This window comes from Chlorocebus sabaeus, chromosome 24 (genome assembly GCF_047675955.1).
Source record: "Chlorocebus sabaeus isolate Y175 chromosome 24, mChlSab1.0.hap1, whole genome shotgun sequence".
Taxonomy (NCBI): domain Eukaryota; kingdom Metazoa; phylum Chordata; class Mammalia; order Primates; family Cercopithecidae; genus Chlorocebus; species Chlorocebus sabaeus.
Genome location: NC_132927.1, coordinates 64,858,993 through 64,885,468, shown reverse-complemented (window position 1 = coordinate 64,885,468; position 26,476 = coordinate 64,858,993). Strand labels below are relative to the sequence as shown.

The 26,476-nt window shown below is 40.1% G+C and overlaps 1 protein-coding gene across 15 annotated transcripts in view; it reads right to left on the bottom strand.

The window, feature by feature from the left end:
• ZC3H14 (zinc finger CCCH-type containing 14) overlaps positions 1-26,476 on the bottom strand; it is a 47,138-nt gene that overhangs the window by 9,264 nt on the left and 11,398 nt on the right. For 7 of the 15 annotated variants that reach the window (XM_007987536.3, XM_037984366.2, XM_007987537.3 and 4 more), the window contains exons 8-10: positions 25,411-25,511; positions 23,216-23,371; positions 4,812-4,886 (exon numbers count right to left, since the gene is read on the bottom strand). In XM_007987536.3, the coding sequence (XP_007985727.1) occupies positions 4,812-4,886; positions 23,216-23,371; positions 25,411-25,511 (332 nt within the window). The remainder of the gene's footprint in view (positions 1-4,811; positions 4,887-23,215; positions 23,372-25,410; positions 25,512-26,476) is intronic. The other 8 variants (XM_037984371.2, XM_037984367.2, XM_037984369.2 and 5 more) reach the window with 2 other exon arrangements.

Sequence of the window (26,476 nt, the reverse complement as noted above, 5' to 3'; positions counted from 1 at the left end):
AATAGGGCTATAATTCCATTCCGAACATGTTTTCAGAGAACTCCAGGAGTCCTTTCCGCCTAGGGCACAGCGCCAGTGATTCTGATTAACACTCCCTACCCACAGCAGAGAGAGGTTCTCAGGTGAGGCATCTCATGAGATATTAACAATATACCCTTAAAGTACAAAAGTCTTTTCTAAAAACCTAGAGAATTTGAGTCCTAATGCTCCCTATAATTAGAATACACAGACTGCTGAACCACTTTTCGAAAATCTGGTTTGTTCACTTCGCACAGTACCACTTAGAATCATGTCCTGATAAAAAGAATTCAAGTGGTACAATTTCCAATTGGTGACAGACCGAGGACTACTGTAAAAGGGAACTGAAAGGTGAACGGGCACTTAAACATATGTATCAAGAAAAACACTGGCCTTTAATGCAAATAACCATAAGCTCACATCATCTACTATTTTATACAATATGTCAAGACCTACAACCCAGAATGGATATGGCTGAACTATCAATACGCCATCAACGGACTACAGTTAATACACTTCTTTCAAAGCTAGAGACCAAAATTCACAAGACATTCATTTATGTTCATTCATTGAGTATTTACTGAACAACTAAGAGAACTGAGCTAGGTACACAAAGAAAAGAAGAAAAACAGACACATATACAATTTCAGAAGAGCATGACCCAAAAGGGATGTGAACAAGGGGCTGAGAATACAGAGCAGCCCACTCCAGCCAAGAACCAAGGAAAAGCTTAGCAAGGAGGAACATCTGAAGTCAGCAGTAAAGGAACGAGCAGGAATAAACGAGGAGAGAGACTCGGAGAAACAAACACAGCACTTCAGGCAGAGGAAAACGCACGCAGAAGGAAAGGGGCTTTCACAAGGTCGAAGGCATCTGAGAAAGGTTAGAATGTGGAATGGCTGGAAGGGTGTGTGTGGTGGGCTCGGCAGTGCATAGCAAGGAAAGCTGACACATATAATAAAGGTTCTTCTACGTCTCAGTGACTCTGGACTCTGGTCTAGAAGTAGCAAGAAATCAAGAGGCTTGGTGTGGTGGTTCATGTCTGTAATCCCAGCATTCTGGGAGGCCAAGGCATGAGGATTCCATAAGCCCAGGAGTTTGAGACCGGCCCAGACAACACAGTGAGACCTCCCATCAACCAGAAAAATAAATAAATAAATAAAATTAGCCAAGCGTGGCAGCACATGCCCGTAGTCCCAGCTACTTGGGAGGCTGAGGTGGGAGAAGCACTTGGGCCCAGGTCAAGGCTGCGATGAGCAGGATTGTGCCACTGCACTCCAGCATGAGTGACAGACGGAGACCCCATCTCAAACTAAAAAAAATTTTTTTTTAAAAGAGAAAAGAAATCAAGAGAGGTTCCTAAGGAAGGAAGTGACCTGATCAAATTGGTTTTTAGAAGAAGTGTTAAGAAAGAGCCAGAGTCCTTGACCTGTTGTTGCCCGGGAGAGAGGGTGAGGCTCTGAATGAAAAGATTCTCCGCTGTCTGTCCTGGAATCACACACCTGACAGGAAGAGAAGACAAGCTCCGTCCTGGGAAGGGGCACGCCTGCCTTCCCCAGCAAGGGTAGTATAAATGGTAAAGCGAAACAGGTGGAAGAGAAAGCTGGGATGAGAAACTTAGGAAAAGAAAAAGAGCAAAGTTAAAAGGGCCAAAGATACATTTCAATGCTAGATTTATTTAAAGTCTTTCTGGGACTCTCCCATGTTTAAGAGGAAGCAGAAAATTCAGATTTGACCCTGAATGTGGTCCAGGGGCTGCTTCACTCCTTCCCAACACCCTGCACTTTCGGAGACCAAGGAGTTCTACTGGTTCATAGTCTGGGTGAACACAGAAGAGATGAAAATAATGCTGAAGGCGGGAGAGAGCAAAGCTAACCTTTTAAGGAGGAATGGAGGAGAGGAGTTGATACATAAGAATGAAAGGGAATGAAAAGAGTAAGTGAAGTCCTGGCAGCCAAAAGGTCAAAGCTTGGAGAAAGTACAGGAACCCAAGTGTAGCATGCTCCAGGCTTGAGGAAAGCGTGCACCAGTCCTTCCCGCACACCTCTCTGCAAGCTGCACGTCAGCAGCCTGGGTCACGTGGAGACCAGACAGACGGGGAGTAAGTAAGACCTCTGAGTAGAGACCACAGGCTGACCCCATGTATTTACTTTTTGTTCCCTCCTGAAAGCCCACAAAAATGTCAATAAAGGGTTTTGTTTTTGTTTTTAAAGCATAAACTCACAAAGAAAATAACCGTAAAAAGAAATTTTCAAAGTGGAAAACAGATGATTAAGAACTCAGGGGATCTGTAAAAGCTGAATTCTAAGGCAATAATGAAACAATCCAATTCAGACCACAAGATTCTCCAAAGGCTCAGGAACTGGCAGTAAAAGGGACCTTGGGAAGAAATGGGAGAAATGACAGGCAAAAAAGAGGTGTGTTAGATGTGTCCCTCTAAGAAGCAGTTAGTTCTTCTTCAACTCTAATTCCATGTATCTGTTTTCTTTGTTTGAGACAGTCTTGCTCTGTCGCCCAGGCTGGAGTGCAGTGGTGTGAACTCAGCTCACTGCAACCTCCGCCTCCTGGGGTCAAGCGAGGCTCCTGCCTCAGCCTCCTGAGTAGCTGGGATAACAGATGTACACCCCCACGCCTGGCTAATTTTTGTATTTTTTAGTAGAGATCAGGTTTCGCCATGTTGGCCAGGCTGGTCTGGAACTCCTGACCTGAAGTGATCCGCTCGCCCTGGCTTCCCAAAGTGCTGGGATTACGGGCATGAGCCACCACACCTGGCCACTGTTTTCTTGGTTTTGATCCTTGCCACACCAATCCCGACCTCTACACTGAAGACACCTGGGACGACTGGCGATGTGCTTTCCTGTAGATAATCTTCGGAGAGGCCCACGGATGAAGCATCAGGGTCTCTGCCAGAAAGAAGCTATGACAAAATCCCCTGAATGTACACTGTTAAAAATTGTTAAAGGCAATTAGATTTCCTGATAAACCTTTACCCATTGCAAGCATTCTCCCTTGGAGAAAGTAGAGCTTTAGACTCTTCAGAGGGTAAGAACAGAGTCCCTGGACCTAGAGATACCAGCCATGATGAAAGAAGTACTGGACTGACAATGATGTGGGGAGAATTAAACATTACATAATAATTAATGGTGAAGTGCCTCTCCCAGCCTTCTTTCCCCACTTAAGCTCGCAGAACTCTACCAGGTTATTACTTGAAAAACCTTGTTTTGGAGAAGCTGACCAGGCTGAGAGGAAAGTCTTATAGGCAGTGACATCAGGGTGCCCATGAACTAGACAGACAGGACAAACCACTTTCCACCACACGGTCCAGTTTCAAATACAAAGTCGAAGCAACCCATGCCCCAACTCATGAACCCAGAATACCAGTGAGCTTCTGAGTGCTCCACTCGAAATGTAAGACCACCGAGGATCCCCAGACATCAGATGGAAACCTCCAGCATAAAAGACAGCCAAAACAGACCACTTAGAGAAAACAAGGCCAAGCAGGGAGGTGAAAAACGTCAAAACCACCTTTCAGATTCGCAGAGAAATAATAAAAAGTATTGCATACACAAAACAAAACCGGTGTGTTTTTTAAAAAAATTAATAGAATATGCAGAAACAAAGGGTTCTTAGAATAAAACATGTGATAGGAGCTAAGCACTGCAGCCATTCATAATCCTCACAGAACTATTTGCTGTTTCAAACCACGTGCACCATGTGTACAATGAGAAGCTGAAGGAAGCAGAAGAGAAAACATGCACAAGAGCTATGAAGTGGATCCCACACACAGACCTTGGCTGCCAACCTTTTCAAACACTCCTGTGGAGGAAGCAGGATGCACTCCTGGGAGATGAGAGCTAAATCATGGGTAGAGAATGTCTGAACACCTCTACAGAGAGAAGACAGGAGGCAGAGAATGAAGCTGGAGGAGTGGGTGACATGCCAGTGCTCACCAACCTGGTGGGATGTGGCCTCTGGTGGAGGCTGGCCTTAGGGAGGAAAAGCACACTTTCTGAGCTGGAAAGCTGGGGGAGGGTCAGGGAACAGAGTGACTGACTGTGGAGTCCTGACTGAGGGGAAAGAAATTCCAGGAAGGCGCTAACTGAGAGGGTCAAGGGACCAGAGCTTCCCACAGAAGACAGACTTAGGGGAAACAGGACTGAGATGATTCCAGGTCTCTCATGGTTGCCTGTGTTTATCCTGCAGTCATTTTTAAGACACTGAACATGCATCTGGCAGGGGCTGGGCACTGAGGACAGAGATAATAAAAATGAAGGCGTCAGTTCCAGTCCTGAAGTAGCCCTTGGCATGTGTGTCTGTGGGGAGAGGAAAGGGGACAGGCAAACTAGAGTGGCTCTAAGAACACTAGAACAGTAAGTTCCAGGTGTGGCCCTGCTGATAAGACTCCAAAATGAAGTACAAGAGGATAAGGCTAAACATGTGAAAAACAGGATACAAAAGCCACTCATGGCAATGACAAAAGCTGGGTAGAGTGGGAGGGTAAGTCAGAAACGCAGGTCATTCCTGACAGCAGGAGAGTGACAGCCAACAGTGCTATGGACACACGTGGAATGGTGTGAAAGGAAAAAAGTTTTCCAATGAGGCAAAAAATTCTAACACCATATAACATGAAAAAAATGCAGATCTTATCTCCTGGCCCTAAAATATTTTCACAGATCTAAACATAACATCTTAGGGCAGGATCTAAGAGATATGAGATATGTTAAATGGGGTGTAAGAAATGGAAATGGCAACTGAAACGGCTAGATTACAGTACAACTCGAAACATTACCAACCTTGACTCATCTGCAGAGTTTCTGCCATTACTGGGTCGATTTGCAGTCGGGATAACAATTGCCTCTGTTGAGTTCCTAGAATATAAATTTTAAAACTTCACTAAGCTTACAACACAGACAATACCAGCATGTGGTTCCCAAAAATCAATCCTTCTGGGTTCTTAAAGTCTTAAAAGTAACTTAAAGCTTCAGCAATTCAATTTAACAGTATTTATAGACCAAACGCATATCCTATAAGACAAAAAAGGCTGTACTCAGGGTTAAACCAAAATGCCAATGTAAGACACTCCTGGTTCTCCCTCTGTGAGGACATCAGTGTTCCTGAATCTGAATTCTGTGGGGAAAATAAAGGTGGCAAAAGGGCGGAAAACCCAGGCAAAGGCACCTGGCGGCGCGGCAGCTCGCATCACAGCCAACTGCACAATCAGCATGGCAAGCCCCTCCCTCCATCACCTGAGCTCTTACCATCACGACTCACTCACCCATGACCTTTGCAGATAATCATCGAAATAGCAAAACAAAACACTCCAGAATTATCTACACATAGGAGTTCCCAAAAGACAAACTATGGGCTTCGATGCATGCAAAGAAAACAAGACACTCAGCTCTACAATCCACACCCTACATCAGCAAAGCATGATAATAATTCTTTGGCTCTCCCACAAGAAAAGATGTTCAACTACTTATTTCTTCTAAAATAGGCTCATAACATTAATTCCTATTAGGTTCACAATTCCTAATAATAATATGCTCAGCAGTCTGACTGCACAAAATAGGGACAAATAACTGATTTTTTCTATCTTCAATCTGATGTGAAGCTCCTTGAGGATGGGACAATGTCACACTTTTCTGTAGCCCCCACAGTGCTTAGCAGACAGCAGGCACTCACTTGCTCATGTATAAGGAACCGCACTACAGTGTACAAAGGGATGCAACTGATAGGGTTGCAAATACTGAAATCTTAGTAAGATGCCCACATGCTAATTTGGGGTACATCCATTACAGGTGGCTTCACAAGGACAGGCTTCGCTTACTCAGTGCCAAGATGTAAGTGGGCAATCTCCCACCAGGCACCACATTTCATTAAAAGGTGTTTTTAAGTTTTAAAACCTATACTCAATTTGAAATTTTATCAGTTGGTTTCCTTTAAAACATAAGTTACATGACATTTTATTGGTGCATCCCAAAAAAGTGAATTCCTTCCAGAATTATTACCGCAAAACCACACACATCCTGAGGAACTGGAACCAAGATGACACTTAGGTCAAGTGGTATTTCTGTGGGAAGCTCGGAAAACTGAGGTGAAAAGTTACAGGAAGAATGCTCTTTCCATCCAAACACTCAACAGGTCTCCTTCACATCAACAGTACATGATGAAAGAATGAGACATTTTAAAATAATTTCACACAGATACAAAAAAGACCACACTTCCACATTTCAAGTTTTGCTTCATTGCTCTAGGTTCATCTATCTTTTCAAAACATCGTTTTAGAGAGCTCCATTAAAGAGGATGGAATTCTGATCAATTCTAGATTTCTAAGCTAAATCACGCAGAATCCAAATTTGTCATTAAAGGTCTACGAAAAATTCAAGTTCTCTGTAACTTGCTCCCTCCACATCACAGCTACAGTCAACATACGTGCAAAGATAAACATCAAAGGATGGGTACCTAGAACATACTGTATATTAAGAGTTTACCTTTCTCAACGTTTCTAAGGAAGCCGATTATTTTTACATCAGTAGTTCTTGACTGCGATTCAGTATCTTCTTCTTGATCTTCAAACTGTCTGTTGCATTCAGATGTTGTTGAATATTCATTCATTTTAACCTCCAAAGATGAAATTTTTGCTTCATTCTGGGACACTCTAACATTTAGATCAAAAAGATTTGCTTCCACTGTCAAAATAGCTGCTTTCATTCCTTTAATTTCATTGATATCAGTTGATATTTTCCTTAAAAGGTGGGAAATATTGTCTAGCTCATTCAGTGAACAAGAAGAGCTTGTTATGGAACCTAAGTCCACTGGTTCCGGTGGAAGAAAAATTGGTAGAGGTGGTGATGGAAACTTTGAAGACATTTTCATAAAGGAGACAGAAGCCTCAAGGACATTTTCACAAAATTCTCTCTCTCCCTTAAAATCTGGTAATTTTTTCTTCACAGCTCATTAAGTTATTTCATCGAAAGTAAAAGTAGTGATCAAGGCTGTTACCTTAAGAAGTATTAAGAGCAAGTAACATCTTAAAACCTATAATTCAAAAAATGGGGTTGTACATTTCTAGAGCCAGAACTCAAAAGGAAATGTGAAAAACCTAAATGTACAAGACCAATTGCTCTTCGCTACAACTAAGAAGCCCTAACATGTAGGGCCCTGCATCCTCTAAGTCCTACCATCTATGTAGCTCCTCTTCCAATAAACCCTATTATTACGTACAAAATAATACTGGTTTCTGATTGGCTGAAAACAGACATGTGTCACACAAAGAATTTTCTATTATTTACTTCACATGAGACCACTGAAGTGCTACACTCTAAGTTAAGCAATACAACATTAAGTGCTTTACATCTAAATATGATATGAATTAAATGTACTTTTCCCTTTTCATCTAAACCATAACATCTTTAAGCTTCAGATTTCTGAGTTGTTTTATTTTATTTTAAGTTGTATTTCCCCTTGAAATTAGTATATAACATTATTGAGATTGACAAATCCTTTGGAGGGAGAGGGCGGAGAAAGTACCTGGACCCATGATCCAAACAAACTTCTTTCAAGATACATGTGGTAATAACGGAATTCAACTTCACTAACATAGTATCATGTAAACTCAAGGATGGGGAAATAAGAACTCAGCCTTGGCTTAAAACTAGACCATTATTAGATAGGTGTTTCTTAAATATTCTCTCCCATTTTGTTGTCTTTTTTTTTTGATAGCATCTTTTGAAACACAAAAATACTAAATTTTGATGAAGTCCAATTTATCTTTTTTTCCTTTGGTTGCTTGTGCTTTTGGTGTCATACTTAAGAAACCATTCCGGAATCCAAGACATAACTATTTTTTTCCCTAAGAGTTTTGAAGTTTAAGTTTTTGATCCATTTTGAGTTAATTTTTGTTTATGACATAAGGTAAGGTTCCAACTTCATTCTTTTCATGTGGATATTCAGTTGTCCCAGCATCACCTGTGGAAAAACCTATTCTTTTGCCAATAAACAGTCTTAGCACTGCTGCCAAAAATTGATGCGTTGTGAAAGTATGCAGTTGCTTCTGGACTCTCAATTCTGGTCCATGGGTCTGTATGGTTATCCTTATGCCAGTATCACACAGTCTTGATTACTTTAGCTTTGTAATAAGTTTTGAAATCAAGCAACATAACCTTGACAATGTTACTCTTTTACAATAGTTTTGGCTGTTCTTGGTCCCTTTTGATTTCCATATGAATTTTAGGATCAGCCTGCCGATTTCTACAAAAAAAGCAGTTTGGGATTTAAACAGGGATTGAGTTGAACCCATAGATCAACTTGGGGACCACTGCCATCTTAAGAAGAGTAAAGACTTCTAGGCTGGGTGCAGTGGCTCACGCCTGTAATCCCAGCATTTTGGGAGGCCAAAGTGGGCAGATCAAGAAGTCAGGAGTTCGAGACCAGCCCAATCAACGTGGTGAAACCCCGTCTATATTAAAAATACAAAAATTAGCCGGGTGTGGTGGTGCACGCCTGTTATCTCAGCTACTCAGGAAGCTGAGACAGGAGAATCACTTGAACCCGGGAGGCAGAGGCTGCATGAGCAGAGATCGCGCCACTGCACTCTAGCCTAGGAGACAGAGGGAGACTCCATTTCAAAAAAAAAAAAAAAAGAATAGTAAAGACTTCCAATCCATTAACACAGAAAATCTTTGAACGTCCTTAATTTGAGAAAGGACGTTTTTACTTTGGTTTACTCCCCCAAGCAAACAAATAAGATATGCAACATACAAGGATGCAAGTTGGTAGATGCTGCTCACTACAGCCTCTTAAAAGAAGAATCCTGGCCTGGTGCGGTGGCTCACACCCGTCATTCCAGCACTTTGGGAGGCCAAGGCAGGTGGATCACTTGAGGTCAGGAGTTCGAGACCAGCCTGGCCAACGTGCTGAAACCCTGTCTCTACCAAAAATACAAAAATTAGCCAGGTGTGGTGGCACGCGCCTGTAATTCCAGCTACTTGGGAGGCTGAGGCAGGAGAATCACTTGAACCTGTGAGGCGGAGGTTGCAGTGAGTGAGATTGCACTACTGCACCGCAGCCTGGGTGGCAGAGTAAGACTCTGTCTCAAAAAAAAAAAAAAAAAAAAAAGAAAAAGAAAAGAAAAGGAATCCTTATAAAGAATTGTAGACTTTGGTTTCCCAAATAGATGTCACAGTAACAGTATACAGAAAATGCTCTGTGCTGGAATTTGTAAAATAAAAATCTTTATTCATTTCTCCACTGTATGAATCAGTTCTTCAAAATTCCAGACAGAAAATAATGTTCAAAATTCACAAGGCTTTGGATTCAGACTTTTTTTTAACAGAACCAGTTGGCATATGACATCCATAGTAACTGTTAACAGCAAGACACTCTCAGCCAAGCACCACCTGTAAACCAGCTGGTTCACTAGAGGACAAACAACCTCAAGGAAAAAAGTAGGAAAGAGGTCTAACAGAACAGGTCACAGAGAAACAAGAGCCCATCTGACGGCACCCGTATGGCCTACTATGTCCAGCCCAACTTTAGAATAGAAAACAAGCAAGGACCCTTCCTAAGACTCCAGTGTAAATACTCATCAGCAGAGAAAGTTTATGTATTTTAACATTTACTCCTACCAATAACTCTGAATTAATGCTACCGTTATCCTTCATTTATAGATTAGGAAACTGGGATACAGAAAGGTTAAAGTCAACTAGTAAACTGCAGGGTCTGCACCTTCAGCAGTCTGGCTCCTGGGTCCACAATCAAGGACTCTACCATGTGATACATTAAGTGGAACAAAAGCACATTACAGAGAACTGTGTGTGGTATAATTCCTACTTTATATGTACATCTGTACGTGTGCATAAGTAAACATATAATTCCACTTTATATGCAAAGGATGCACATGTTCACAGACATAAGAAATGCCCAGAAGATGACACCAATACACATCAAACTTCTAAGTACAGTGCCTCCCTCCGAGGAAAGCAGGAGGATTTTCCATTTTCTCTGAATATAAAATCTCCCCTTGACTCAGAATCTTTCACAGTGCTTCCAGTCCAACACAACGTACCAAGCATATACAATTATAATCTCTCCTTCTGAAGAGTCCATAAAAGTGAATCAAAGAACTTAGTATCTACATCTCTACCCTATGACCTTTGGGTTTCTATTCTTTTATTTTTATTTTATTTTATTTTATTCCGATATGGAGTCTTGCCCTGTCGCTCAGGCTACAGTGGAGTGATGTAATCTCGGCTCACTGCAACCTCCGCTTCCTGGGTTCAAGCAATTCTCCTGCCTCAGCCTCCCAAGTAGCTGGGATTACAGGCACCCACTACCACACCCGGCTAAGTTTTATATTTTTAGTAGAGACAGAATTTCACCATGTTGGCCAGGCTGCTCTTGAACTCCTGGCCTGGCAATCCGCCTGCCTCAGCCTCTCAACTTGCTGGGATTACAGGCGTGAGCCACCATGCCTGGCAGATTTCTATTCTTATGTTTTCTAATATTCATACCAATACAGCATGTGTACATAAGTAAAATACATACATTGGTATACGTACTTAAAAATGACTACTGTACAAAAATTTCAGGTCAAAAATATGATGGAGAACACTGATTTAGAGATGGGGGTTACAAGGTGATCACAGCAGATGAGATATCAACAATCTCCGGGTAATAGAAAATATAGGGACACATACTGGCTGTAAGGCACAGCAGGCAAAACCACAAATGAGCCCCTGTGAAAACTGCAGGTTAGATGCAAGGTAGGAGTGATATTCACTCAGACAACAAACACTGACTGAGCTCCTACTACCATATGCCAGACACTGCTCTGGGCACTCAGTAACAGCCATACAGAACAAACACATAAATCCCTGCTCAAAAAGCACGGATTCTGTTGAGATGGGGAAGGAGATAGTTCTCAAGACCCCCAAATAAATATATGTTAAGAGAAAACACTTCATGTTAAAACATAAAGACCTAAGTCCGGATAAAAATACCTAAACCATGAAAACATAAAATATATATTTGATGGTGACAAACGTTACGGGGAAAAATAAAGCTTTAGAAAGGAGGGAGAATGGGGTCGGGGCCAGAGGAGGCCTCGAAGATGACACATGGATGAGATATGAGAACATCTGAAGTAAACATTCTCAGGACAGGGCAAAAACATCTGAGATGAGCAGCTCTTCAAATGTCCTGAAGGACAAGCAGGCCAGTAGGCAGGAGCAGCAGCAAGGACAGGGAGCCAGAGTAGAGGAAGGGAGGTGGGTGATGAGAAGGCAAAAGACTTTGACTTACAGTGTGACAGGGAGCCCCTGGGGGGTTCTACGCTGTAGAGTAGTAGCATGATCTAATTTACAGTTTAAAGGATCACTGCTGCTGCTATGTGGGACGGACTGAAGGAAGGGAAGTTTGAAAGCAGACACACCTTGTAAGAACACACTATTCCAATAATCAAGTAACCAAGGCAAATCACAGACGGTGACTTTTTTTTTTTTGCTTTTTTTTTTTTCTTTTTGAGACGCAGTGTCACTGTGTCACCAAGGCTGGAATGCAGTGGCGTGATCTCGGCTCACTGTAACCTCTGCCTCCCGGGTTCAAGCGATTCTCGTACCTCAGCCTCCTGAGTAGCTGGGCCTACAGGCACGTGCCATCATGCCCAGCTAATATTTGTATTTTTAGTAGAGACGGGGTTTCACTATGCTGGCCAGGCTGGTCTCAAACTCCTAACCTCATATGATCCACCCGCCTCGGCCTCCCAAAGTGCTGGGATTATAGGCATGAGCCAACACACCCGGCCAGACAGTGACTTTGACGGGTGGTAGAGGCAGAAGTGATAAACAGTGGTGAATTCCATAAATCTGGACGTAGAGGCTGACAGGTGCAACAAGAGAAGGAGGGAGACAGAGGTAGAGAGGAAAGAGGAAGGAAAGAAGGAGAGGAAAAAAAAGAATGGCAACAGGACTGTCTCAGAAATTGGAAAGATGAAGGCAGCATTAAACTGAAATGAGGAAGACTGCAGGAAGAACAAGACAGTGAGGAAAATTCATAGTTGAGTTTTGGACAAGTCTGAAATGATTATACATCCAAGAAGAAATATAAAGTGGTTGGACAGAAATGAGGAATTCAGGGCAAGGTCCAGGCTGGAGCTATAAAAATGTCAAAGTCACAGTGCAGAGATGAATGTGGATGAAACAAAGGGCCATCCAACTGTGAGAGACTGCAGCAATGAGTAAAAACCAAGGAGGATGTAAGGCAGAGAAGAAGGCTTGTGAATGGTATTGCCAGAGACAGACATTTAAAAGACAAAATTTTAATATTTTTAATAGACAACTAGTGGGAGTGTAAGCATACCAACCTGCTCCCCCCCAAAAATTCCTCCACAACTGCAAGGCCAATTGCAGCTCCTTGTCTGCTTCACTTAAAGCTAAACCTGCCTGCAGAAAAGCTCAGCGCACAGCACAATTCTAGGTAAGGCTCTGCACTACCTTTCCTCAAACTAGGAACCACTATCTGCAGACATTTCTGAAAAACTCCCATATATGAAAGAGCAAGAAAAAAAGCATAAAATCTGACTCTGACTCCATTAATTAGGAGACAAGAGTGAATTCCTTGAAAAGAAAAAAAAAATCCCTCTAATTAGGATCTTCAGACAGTTGAGATGATACTGTTTCCACAAAATAAGATACCATGAAAAACTGAACAAGAAAAAGTTTGTGGAAATTAAAAAATATGCTTGCTTACATTTTAAAAATGTTCAGTAAGGATACTAAAGTCAAGGAAGTATTCAAGAGTAGACCAACAAGATCAAGTCAAAAATGAAGAGAGAAAAGTTATACAACTGATCAACTGATAGATCAAAGAAGGGGCTTATCATCCAACTAACAGAATTTCCACAAGAGAACAATGAAAACAAGGACAGTAAATTTTAAAACAAATAACGCAAGAGAATTTCCCACACTGAAGAGAATTAATTTTCAAATTAAAAGGGTACCTAATGTACCTAACTAGCATCTAGACATACCACAGTGAAATTTCAGACACCAGGAACATAGAAAAAAAAAATTCCCAGAGAAAAAAATCCCAGGTATTACACAATGGAGTAAGATGGGCAACCAAGTTCTCAGCATAAACACTGAAGCCTCAAGTAATGTAATTATGCCTCCAAAGTTTTGAAAAAAATGACTTGAACTTAGAATTCTGTACCTAGTCAAAGTATCAAACAAGTATAAGGATAGCTTCAGATTTCCAAGCACTCAGAAAATCTACCTTCCATACTTTCTTAAGGAGTTTCCTTGTGACATGATTACGAAATGTAGAAATGTACTGAGAAGACAAAATGGAATTCAGGAATTGCAGAGCTGACTCAGGGGAGGAGGGCATGGGATGATGGCCTTGAGCAGGCCTAGAGCAGGCCTAGAGCAAGCAGTCAGGTGAGAAAAGGAGGAGAGAGGTTCCAGGAGGAAGGTATCTAAGAACAAGTGGGAAAGCCAAAGATTTCAAAGCACAGAGTGATAGACTTTTAGGTACAGTACAGGTAGGCAATGCAAGAAGGGAAAAAAGAACCTAAGTGAAACAAAAAAATTGTATGAGAGGGCAAAAATTAAAAAAAGTAACTCTAGAGCATCCCTACACAAAACTGTACAAGAAACAGAATGTAAATTTGGCCTTGTAATATTTATATAGTCTTTAAAACTTTATTTTTAGAGACAGGGTCTTGGTCTGTCACCCAGGCTGGCACAATCACAGCGCACTGTAACCTCGAACTCCTGGGCTCAAGCAATCCTCCAGAGTAGCCACGACTACAGGTGCACATCGTCACATCCAGCTAATTAAAAAAATATATACATATAGATGAGGGTCTCGCTAAGTTGCCCACGCTGGACTCAAATTCCTAGACTCAAGCAAACCTCCCACCTCAGCCTCCTAAAGTGCTGAGATTACAGATGTGAGCCACCAACCATGCCCAAATAGTCTTAATAGTGTAAATGCTTACTGTTTCTCAACTCTTAAGAGTCGATCTACTAAGTCTTAACTAAAGTAGGGAACAAAACGTAAATTTGATCAGCTTTGACAATATAAAAGTGCAGGTGACAATTCAGAAGGTGGAGGCAGGACAGAATGTAGGTGGTGGCAAGAAAGAAAATATAAGACTTGAAAGAGGGGCCTGGCACGGTGGTCTGTAATCCCAGCACTTTGGGAGGCCGAGATGGGCAGACTGCCTGAGCTCAGGAGTTCGAGACCAGCCTGGGCAAGATGGTGAGATCCCATCTCTACTAAAAATTTTATTTAAAAAATCCAGGCCTGGTAGGGTGTGCCTGTAGTCCCAAGCTACTCAGGAGGCTGAGGCAGGAGAATCACTTAAACCCGGGAGGCAGAGGTTGCAGTGAGCCAGGATTGCCCCACTGCATTCCAGCCTGGGCGACAAAGTGAGACTACCTCCATAAAAAAGGGAATTGAAGGATAACATAAATGTCTGTATCTTTCAGAAGTCAAAATATACTAAATATACTGAAATATAACCATACAAGAAATATTTAGGTGTACTACTTAAAATTACCAAAGTAACCAATAAATGATTTTAAAACTAATTTTGCTGTATGCGCTTGGAAGCAAGGGAAAAGTATAACCGGGCTAGACCCTGACATATAGCAAGATATCAACAGATACTATCTATAGTTGGTCAATGAGGAAATAGTATAAAGCATATTATTACAACATGGAGAAAGAAACAGAAGCATTTAAAAGTGGGGGGTTCTGCAGAGTGGGAATAGTATAGAGAAGAATGAAGCAAGGAATGTTGCTTTTTATTTTTAATCTTTTTATACTATTTGATTATTTTCTCATCTATCAGGAGATATTACATTGATATGCTTTCTTTTCCCAGATTTTCTATGAGAATGTATTTCATAATGTAAAGTATTTTATTTCAAATATATTGGACTTTTCCATACATTATACCAAACAGGAAAAATAAAAGGAAATCCACGCCTAGACACATCGTAGTGAAACTGCAGAACATCAAAGACAAAGAGAAGATCTTGAAAGCAGCCAGAGAGAAAGGACAGATCACCTACAAAGGAACGACAGACAATTAGAATGACGGAAGTCCACTCAACAATGGAAAGCAGAAGACAATGGGATAATAATACATATAAGGTGTGGAGAGCAAATAACTGTTAACCTAGATTTGGGTATCCAGCAAAACTACTGCACAAGAACACAAAGAAATAAAACACTCACAGGTGAATAGACTCTTGGAAAATATATTGCTAACAGACATGTTCCAGTGAAACTTCCAAAAAAATACTCCAAAAATACTTCAAAATATTGGAAAATAATGATACCTAAATAACACTCAGAGATGTTAAGAATAAGTAAAATTATAAACAGGAGGTAAACCTGAAAAAACACTGCCTGGAAAAAATTACAAGAATGCTGTTCAACTTGTGCATTTTAAAAAAGATCAAATTGAAACACTGAAAACAATCAAATTAGGAGGGTAAAGACTGAAGCTCTTCAAAGGTATTCAAAAGTCCTTTTACTGTTTTGAGAATGGGGTCAGGATATTAACTTTTAGAATACTAAATTTGCATGGTAAAATTTCACTGGTAATCACTAAAAGAAGAGAAATGAGACCAAGCGTGGTGGCTCACATCTGTAATCCCAACACTTTGGGAGGCTGAAGTGGGCAGATCACGAGGTCAGGGGATCAAAAGGTCAGGAGATCAAGACCAACCTGGCCAACATGGTGAAACCTCATCTCTATTAAAAATACAAAAATTAGCTGGGCATGGTGGTGGGTGCTTGTAATCCCAGCTACTTGGGCGGCTGAGGCAGGAGAATCACTTGAACCAGGGAGTCGGAGATTGCAGTGAGCCGAGATCGTGCCATTGCACTCCAGCCTGGCAACAGCGCGAGACTGTGTCTCAAAAAAAAAAAAAAAGAAGAACAACAGAAATGGAAAGTTTAAATAGTAAACTAGTTTAAAGTTGTAAAACCAGTGTTAGGGTTGTCAACAATAACAGTAATTAATGAACCTTAAAAAAGATGAGAAAAAATAGAAAAGCAGGCAAATACAAATCAGAAATGATGACAGAAAATAATCCAACTGTACCAGTAATTATAATAAATGTGACTGGTCTAAACTCTCCAATAAAATGCAAACTCAGATTAGACTAGAAAACAAAATCTAGCTTCATGATATTTAAGATATAATATATAGTTGACCCTTAAACAACATGAGGGCTAAGGGAACCAAACCCCCCAACAGCTGAAAATCTATATACAACTTTTCTGACTTCCCAAACATTTAACTACTACTGTTGTCAACGTAGCTGCAATTACAGCTTCAGAAATTTTTTTCTTTTTCTTCTTTTTTTTTTTTTTTTTTTTTTTTACCATGGTCCTTATGTTAAAACGGTGAATAACTGCAGTCGCAGTTGTAATATGTATCTTTGGTACATACTGAGAATTAAACTTTTTCTTGTAACATCATGACTTTTCTCTACTTCTTGGGAGCACGTCCAGCATCACTAGTAGCACTTCACTATGGGTCCCCTGGTGTTATTGAAGGTTTACAGTATTACACTAAACATGATGAAAAATATGCAAGAACCGCAAGATCACCTTTTACTTCAATTCACAATTTACTGGAGAGCTGAACTGCTCATGCTGAGACGATTAGCATCACACAGCATTTCAAGTGGACACTCAAAACACCTTAGCTCACCATAAAGCAACAGGAGGTAATGACAAAATTATTACAGTAGTACAGTATGCACTACAGTGAATCTTATGTAGCTATTACTGCATCTTTATGTTTGCTTACACTTCTCTCAACTACAAGTGGTATCAGTAAACTCTGTGTTTGTGTGCATATATTTTGATAAATTAAACTTTTCATAATATATTTGTGTAGGTTTTATGATAGTAAATGTTAAAAGAGTCTAGTAGCTACATGTATTTTATGTGTTCATGACATACCTAAATTTTTCTTAATTTTGTCAATATTTCTAGGCTATACAGTTTATCTGCAAGTTTTTTCAAACTGCTACATATCTCAAAAAATATTTCCAATATATTTATTTTCAAAAATCCATGTATAAGTGTATGAGTGGCCCCCACAGAGTTCAAACTTGTGCAGTTCAAGGATCAACTGTATATTCCTAAAGCATGAGAGAGAAGACTGAAAACAAAGGCAGGGAAACCAGATATATAAAGCAAATACAATTAAATGGCTATGTTAATAATCAGGTAAAACTGACTTTAAGATAAAAATATCTTTTGCCGCAGAGGGTCATAAATCAAGATAAGGGATTCAATTTGTAGAGAAGATAAAACAAATTTAAATATGTAAGCACCTACTATTAGTATAGAATAGCCTAAAAATAAAGCAAAAAACATGTAAGTACAAGAGAAATTAAGATAAATCTGTCATCATATTGGTCAATTTCAACAACCTTTCTCAAGTGGAAAGTCAAGCAGCACAAAAACTCAGCAAGGTCAAGATTTGAATAATGTTAATAGTAGAGCTTTATCTACTGAATAAATGTAAAATTCCCAATCCAACAATTAGTCCACTTTCTTCCAAAATGCATATGGAAGATGCATAAACTTGATCATGCACTAAGCAAGTGTTAACAAGTTTCAAAAACTATGCATTGTAAAAATTACATTATCTAGCCACAATGTAAATAAGTCAGGTATATATAATAAAAAGGATTAAAAGACAAAAACACACACCACTTCCAAATACTGCATAGAAAACACACTTTCAAATAATGCATGGGCCAATGATGAAAATTACAATGGAAATTAAAGACACTCTGATAATGAAAACATGATGAATTAAAACCTGTCATACGTCGTAAACATGGCACATCAAGAAAAATTTATAGCTTAAGTGCCTACATTTGAGAAGAAGACAGGCTGAGGTAAATAATTTTTAAAATATGGAAGGATAAATTAAAAGAGAAGTCGGGCCAGGTGCAGTGGCTCACCCTTGTAAACCAAGCACTTTGGGAGGCTGAGGCAAGAGGACTGCTTGAGCTCAGGGGTTCAAGACTAGCCTGGGCAACAGAGTGAGACTCCATCTTTACAAAAAAAACTTAAACATTAGCTGGGCATGGTGGCGTGTGCGTATGGTCCCTGAGGCGGGAGGATCATTTGAGCCCAGGTGTTTGAGGTTGTAGTGAGCTACAACTGTGCCACTGTAGTCTAGCCTAGGCGACAATGAGACCTCGCCTCTTAAAAAAAAAAAAAAAAAAAAAAAAAAGCAGAGGTCAATGCAATAGAAAACAAACACCAAAAAAAAATAAAAATAAAAATAAAAATAAATAATAATAAAGCCACAATAATTGCTGTTAAGTCTTTGGGCAAAATATACTTCAAGTGACAGACTGATGGAAAGACAAAAAGGAAAAAGTACACATATTATGAGGTGGGTGCGCTAGTAAAAATAAAGACACCAGAGAAAAGAGAGAATGTTATCTGCTCAAACAAAAGAAGAAAAAAAAAGCTATCAATAACTTATGCCAATACATGTGCAAGTTTATATTTTAAAAACCTGCCCCAGATTTTACTATACAACAGTGAGTTACCACGTTAACAGATAACAGTTGCTTGCAGTATCACTTCACACTTGTGAATATATCTAGTAATACCAAAGTCCTCATCAGCAAAGGTACCTGACACCATTTCAATTATCCCTTTTGAAAACACAATATAGAAAACCACACAAACATACAGCTTAATGAATTTTCATAAGGCAAAACACCCTTCTGACTACCATCCAAGCCAAAAGAGAGAACGTCACCTGCCAGCCCAGAAGCCTCTGTGTGCTCCATCTTTATCAATCCTCTTCAAAAGCAACCCCTATGTGCCTTTTATATTAACGCCTGGAGATTCTTTACAGTTTCACACATACTGGCTATCCCTAGCCACTAGTTTAATCCTGCTCCTTTTATTTTCCTTTTAATCTCAAATTCCCGGGCTATACGACCCATAGTGTCCCAGACTATTTTTCCAGCTGCACACTCATGGTGAAGCTCAACCAACATACTCCTCTGGCTCTGTAACTTCTTGCAAACTGACTGCTGGACTGGAAGCTTGATGACTTAGGTTTACATTTTTGGCAAGACTAAAGTTCTGTTCTTTTGTATCAAGAGGCACAAAACAACTGGTTTTCACTCTTAAAAGCAAAACTCTAATTCTACCATCTTGTTCTCTTATTAGCTGAAATCATTTTAAAAGAAAATGTTTCTCTCATCTACTATATCAGAGGTTGGCAAATCTTTTAGGCTGTTTTAGGCTATGTAAGCTATATGGTCTGTTGCAACTATTCAACTAAGGTTGTAGTATGAAAGTAGCCATGGACAATACATACATGAATAGACACGGTTTGGTTCCAACAGATGCCAACTCCTGTCCTATGGGGTTACCCAGTGGTATCATTCTTACAGAAAAGACAGCATAAATGTTCAATTATTTTATTTACCCAGTTTTCAAGACAATGAATGAGTATCTACTATCTTCCAGAAGCTGACCAGTTAGGGCTTACTTTTTAAAAATGTCATTATGAAATTGTGGACTTAAATGGGCTTTAATCCACTGCCATTTTTACACCTACTGAATCTCAAATAATTCCCTTTTTGGCCAAGGGAAATCTCTCTAAGTTGGCTCCTGCATCCTTTGGACATGATCTACCATTCACTGACAGCTTCTTTGTTATCTGGGATGTTGAGCCCTTCCAGGATCATGTTAACATTTCCTGCTCCAGACCTGGAAAAAGACATTTCTCAAGAAGCCTATTGATTGATTGATTGATTGACTGAGATGGAATCTCACTCTGTTGACCAGGCTGGAGTACAGTGGAACAATCTCCGCTCACTGCAACCTCCACCTCCCAGGTCCAAGCGATTCTCCTGCCTCAGCCTCCTGAGTAGCTGGGATTACAGGCGCATACCACAACACCCAGCTAATTTTTTGTATTTTTAGTAGAGATGGGGTTTCACCATGCTGGCCAGGCTGGTTTTGAACTCCTGACCTCAGGTGATGCACCCACCTTGGCTTCCCAAAATGCTAGTATTACAAGCGTGAGCCACCGCACCCGGCCCAAGAAGCCTAATTTTTTAAATAGGAAGTATTCCAAGACCACAATCTGGGAACTACAGATGATGCTAACGGTTGACGAATGTTTCTACGCCCTTCCAGTAGACAGAACTAGAAAAAAATACATTTATATATAAAATACAATGTGCGTTCCAAAAAATTTCCAATGTAAATTCAGGACAACAGGCTTTTACTTGTCTGAAGCTCATCCTCCATTAGATTCCCTAAGAAAAGTTCATGGGAATAGCAGTCTCTGAATTTCTGCATATAGATAACAGTTGGTGCCGGATCACTTCTAAAGGTCACTTTTGCTGGACATTAAATTCTTGGCTCACATTTTCTTTTCTGGAGTATCTTAAATATGCTAGTCCATTTTCTTCCAGCACAAAAGTGATGCTGCTGAAAAGTCTGATGATAATCTACTTTCTTTTTCTTCTAAGTTATGTGCCCCTTTTGCCTAAATGTTCAAATGATTTTTTTTCTTTTTAAAATTTCATTAATTATATAATACATCTTAGTGTTATGGTTCTGGGTAAATATTCTCAGGTATACTGTGCAATTTTTCAGACAACAGTTTCAAATATGTTTTCACTTCAAGAAAGTCTTCTTGAAAGACAGTTAACGCTTATTCTGTTCCTCTGAATATTGCTTCTTTGGAGATTCCTATTATAAATATACTGTATTTCTATTGCCTGTATTCAATATTTGCCACTTTCTCATGAGCCCTTTCTTTTCGACTTGTAAAATGTTGTCTTTTATCTTCAATTTCTCTGAAGATGTTTTATTTATTTTTAAATTACTATTTTCTGTAGCCATAAGGTCTTGCTATGTTGCCCTGGCTGATCTTGAACTGGCCTCAAGTGATCCCCCTGCCTTGGCCTCCCAAATTGCTGGGATTACACGCATGATGTTTTATCTTATTAAGACACACCAATTCTTGAGTTCTTTCTAATTTAGTCTTCATTTATTTTGAGACAGGGTCTCACTCTGTCACCCAAACTAGATGACAATGGCATGATCATGGCTCACTGCAACCTCAGCCTCCTGTGCTCCAGCAATCCTCTCACCTCCGCCTCCCTGGAGGGCAATGGTATGATCATGGCTCACTGCAACCTCAGCCTCCTGGGCTTCAGCAATCCTCCCACCTCAGCCTCCCAAGGAGAGAGGACTACCGGTGTATACCTCGCCCAGCTAATGTTTTTATTTTTTGTAGAGACATGGTTTTGCTATGCTGCCCAGGCTAGTCTCAAGTGATCCTCCTGCCTCAGCCTGCCAAAGTGTTGGGATTACAGGCATGAGCCACTGCACCCAGCCTCAAAGTTTTTCTGTTTTATGTTTCTCTTGGTTTTGTCTTGTGTTATTTAAATAATGTCTTCTAGCTCACTTTGAAATTATATTTCTTTTTGGTATACTTTTCAACATGCTTTCACTGAAACAGTGCTATTTTGTCTTTTATTCCCTTTTATCTTTTAATTTGGCACAGGACATTGATACTTTTCTATTGTTCATTTTAGGGGAAAGTTTGCTTTGGATAGCTATTCTAACTTCAGAATCCACAACCTCCTTCTGCTGATTTTGTGATGTTAAAAAATATGGCACCTTGCTTTGAGATTTCCTATTGTTTTCCTCTATTTTTATCTGACATCCTTTCCTTTTCTCTACTGTTTCCCTGCTCCATTTGACTCCACTCCAAGACTCTCATGTAGAGTCCTGTCTTTGAAGAAAACATTGGTGCAACACATTACAGACTCCATAGGGAGTAGACCACTACAGCCCTTTCAGGTCAGCCTCATCTGTCACTGCACTGTGCAAAATCCCTCCTCAGTTTCAGCTACTCTTCTCAATTTGGCCCATTCACATTTTCCAATTGGTACCTGCCGTTTGGGTGCCAAACAGGTCTTGTCCTCAGGCCTATCACTTATCAGAACAGCACATAACACTGTCATAGCAAACTATACAATACAGTAAAAATTTTTTAAAGAGACACAATGAGGAGACAAATACAGAACTGACAATGTTGAAATCATAAGGTTTCATGAAACCTGGAACAATTTAAAGGACAGTTTTGGAGAAATGAAAAAATACATTCAAAGGTTCTTGAGAAGGATGTGAGAAGTAACATAATAAGCATATAGGTTTTTTTGGTGGGGTTTTAAAATTCAAATCTTTGTAGAAAAAGAAACAGAAGAAACAAGAATCCTTGATGACAGAAGAAACAAAAGGTTTGAAGAGTCGTGGAGAAGGGCTGTGCAGGCCCAGGGATCCAGGTAACAGAGACACCAAAAGTTCAAACTAACAGCGTTAGTTCTGGGCAGTGAGGAGGCGGCGGGAGACACTTTCACAAAGGAGTTAGAAGATGAGAGACACACTTTCAAAGTCAAAAGATTGTATAGGAATTGGGGGAGAAAGCTGAGAAAAAAGCAAAAAAAAAAAAAAAAAAAAAAAGAGCTGGAAGCAAATTGAAGTATGTTAAGCATGAGGGTTGCTGGGACACATATGGGAGGTCAGAGACAGGATGCTTAAGAGAGGGGGGGAGATTTAAAGATAACTAACATTTCAAGTTCAGGTAAACGGGCAGGATCAACAAAAAGAGGAAAAGAAAGAATGCAGAAATAAATATATCTTTAAGAAGGAGCTATCTAAAGACTTGCAAAATTCTGATAACAACTAAGGCTTAATGACTGGGTTCATGAGAGCTCACTATACTAGCCTTTCCATTTTTGAGAATATTAAAATTTTCCACAATAAAAAGACTTACAAAAATTTCTAGAAAAGGCTGGGTGCAGTGGCACACACTTGTACACACTTCCAGCTACTAAGGATGCTGAGGCAGGAGAACTGCTTGAGCCCAGGAGTTTGAAGCCTGCCTGGGCAACACAGCAAGACCCTACCTCTTTAAAAAAAAAAAAAAGTTTCTGGAAAGTGTTGGTATGAACCTTCCTCATGGTATCCTTCTCATTCTATTTCTGGGCTTAATCATCACTTTTTTCAAAGTGTACCATTTCATAAAAATTCACTGGAAAATATTCAATGCCTCATGAAAAAACTGTAGTAAAGAGTGAAATATCATTTAAGTTATTACCTTGATTTTTTTCTACAGAATCTCCTTTTGTTTCCTCTTCTTTAATGGGGGGACTTATTCTGGGGGTCCTACTTTGTCCCTGGACCACTTCTGCTAGCAATTCTTCTTGAGAAGTTCGAGTTCTGGGAGCAACTGGAAGGGTCTGTTTCTGTGGGACTTTCACATAAAAGCAAAAAAGATAGAAATACAAATGCAGTAATACATCAAAACTCAACAGTGACTATGTCATACTAAATACAAATGCCTCCTCTGGTTTAGAACATACGAGGAGTTTGGGCTGGGCACAGTGGCTCATGCCTGTAATCTCAGCACTTTGGGAGGCAAGGCGGGTGGATCACTTGAGGTCAGGAGTTTGAGACCAGCCTGGCCAACATGGTAAAACCTCATTTCTACTAAAAATACAAACATTAGCTGGGCGTGGTGGCACACACCTGTAATCCCAACTACTCAGGAGGCTGAGGGAGAAGAATTGCTTAAACCCAGAAGGCAGAGGTTGCAGTGAGCCAAGACTGTGCCACTGTGCACTCCAGCCTGGGCAACAGAGTCAGACTCTGTCTCCAAAAAAAAGAAAAGAACATATATATGAGGAGTTCAATCCATAGATACCATTCATTTTTTCTTACAACATTACTGAGATAGATACCTGACCTATTTATCCAAACATATGTAAACAATGTCCATACAACCACAAGCCATGAATACAATACAGTACATATGTATTAATTTTCAACAAAACGCGGTTTATTTAAGCTTAGCTTCATGATCTTATATCAGTTTCAAATTGTAATTTAGATAACCTAGGTAAAGAAAGAAATGTTCAAAGCCATGGACATTCTCTAAACTTCTCATCATTCTAGACAATTAATATTGCTGATAGATCAGGAAATGAAATGTAGATATACCATTAGGTCAAGAGTGGGCATTTGCCTGATAATCCTTATTTTATATGCAAAAACCTGTCGAATTTAGTGTTCAAGGTTAAATTAGGGATGAGGAGAACCAAGAGGACAGGCAAGTATCAGGACCAAAAACTGATGGTGCCAGGCGCGGTGGCTCACACCTGTAATCCCAGCATTTTGGGAGGCCAAGTCAGGTGATCACCTGAGGTCAGGGGTACGAGACCAGCCTGGCCAACATGGAGGAACCCCATCTCTACTAAAAATACAAAAAAATTAGCCTGGCAAGTTGGTGGGCGCCTGTAGTCCCAGCTACTTGAGAGGCTGAGGCAGGAGGATCACTTGGACCCAGAAGGCAGAGGTTGCAGTGAGCCAAGATCACACCACTGCACTCCAGCCTGGGCAATGGAGCAAGACTCCGCCTCAAAGAAAACAAACAAAAAAACTGATGGCTACAGTTTACCTCACTTTAGGAACGGGGTCACAAAAGAGAGAAGCAAGAGAGAGTGGACAAGCAGGGCAATGCTGTAAGTACATCCATCAAATCCACAGCAAAACTTACATCTTTTTAGAGTAGCTCATCACCATCAGCTTGTTAACACAAGTTTACACATTGGCTACAACAGGTCGGCCACAGAGTACAGAATTTAATGACAACACAAAATGACACCCATCAGTTGTCTGCATTTCAGAATCAGCTTTCCGTAAGACCAGCTTACTGCTGATTCATCTCTTGTTTTGAAAACATGTAATACTTCTATATTCTCTCATAAAATGATTTAGTACTTCCACCACAATTGGAGCAGGAACATCACAAATGAGTCAGTTCTCTGCCTTATATTCTATTAACGAGTTCCACCAAAAGGGAAGAAACCAACCTCGTTTATAAACTACTGTTTAACAAACTATAACTTCAGCCGCCTATTATTATCCAATTGTACTCCCATTTATACATCATAAATTTATATCTAATGTTGAATCTAATGCTACTAACATGAAAGTCCCACTTCATCAAAATTCTCTTCAAAATGTTTACGTACTATATATTTCACAAACATTGAAAAGAGTATAAAAGGCATTATATGGTGCTTGAAAAACTATAGTCCATTAACAGTTTGCAAAGTTTCTCAAACCTGTCAATCTCCTTTTAAAGCCATTCTTCTATAGGGGAACCTCATCTTGGTCTTGACATCTGACAGGCACCTTTATTTTACCACAATTTAAGGAGCAATCGTTTTCAGCTTACTCAAGAATTACAGAAATGTCTTACCAAGTGTAAACATAATACATTTAAATTACCTGTAGAGTAGTTAGTTGTTTTTGTTACGGATTCTTGAGCTTCAGAGATAGCCTTCAAAATCAGATTCTTGTTAGCTTGTTTAGAAGGTGGAAGAGAAGGTCTAAAAGAGTTAAGAAAGGTATTTTTATTAAACTTTAAATTTCAGTTCTCCACAGGTCATGCATCTATTATGCCTTTACCACAACCTTCTCTAGGTTTCAGACTAGCTGCAGTTTTTAGAAAACGTCAACTACACTGGAACCTTACTATTATTTTTTTCGAGACAGAGTTTTACTCTCTCACCCAGGCTGGAGTGTAGTATCACTGCAGCCTTAAACTTCTAGGCTCAAGCAATCCTTCCACATCAGCCTATCCAGTCTAGGACTACAGGTGCCTGCCAAAATGACCAGGGAATTTATTTTAGTTTTGTACAGACAAAGACTCACTGCATTGCCCAGGCTGGTCTCAAACTCCTGGTCTCAAGCAATCCTCCTGCCTCAGCCTCCCAAAGTGCTAGGTACAGGCATGAGCCACCATGTCTAGGCCCCTTTTAGTTTTTTTAAATAATAAATGTGAATCTTAATTGATGTTGTTCCCCCTCACTCCGCCATCATATTAGTCAATATTCTCTGCATTCCTCTCCAATGTTAAGCAATTTCTCTCATTAACGTGTTTCTCAAAACCCAATGAAAAAGTCTTACATGGTATTACATTAAATATGTATGCCAGGTGCGGTGGTTCACGCCTGTAATCCCAACACTTTGGGAGGCCGAGGAGGGCAGATCACCTGAGGTCAGGAGTTCGACACCTGCCTGGTCCAACGTGGTGAAACACCATCTCTACTAAAAATACAAAAATTAGCTGGTCGTGGTGGTGCGCACCCATGATTCCAGCCATTCAGGAGGCTGAATCAGGAGAATTACTTGAACCTGAGAGGCAGAGGTTGCAGTAAGCTGAGATCGTGCCACTGCACTCCAGCCTGGTTGACAGAGCGAGGCTCCGTCTCAAAAAACAAACAAAAATTATTTTTGTGATTATTCTCTTCAAGAAATCAGAAGACTCTACCAAGGCAGTTAAAGCTGAATT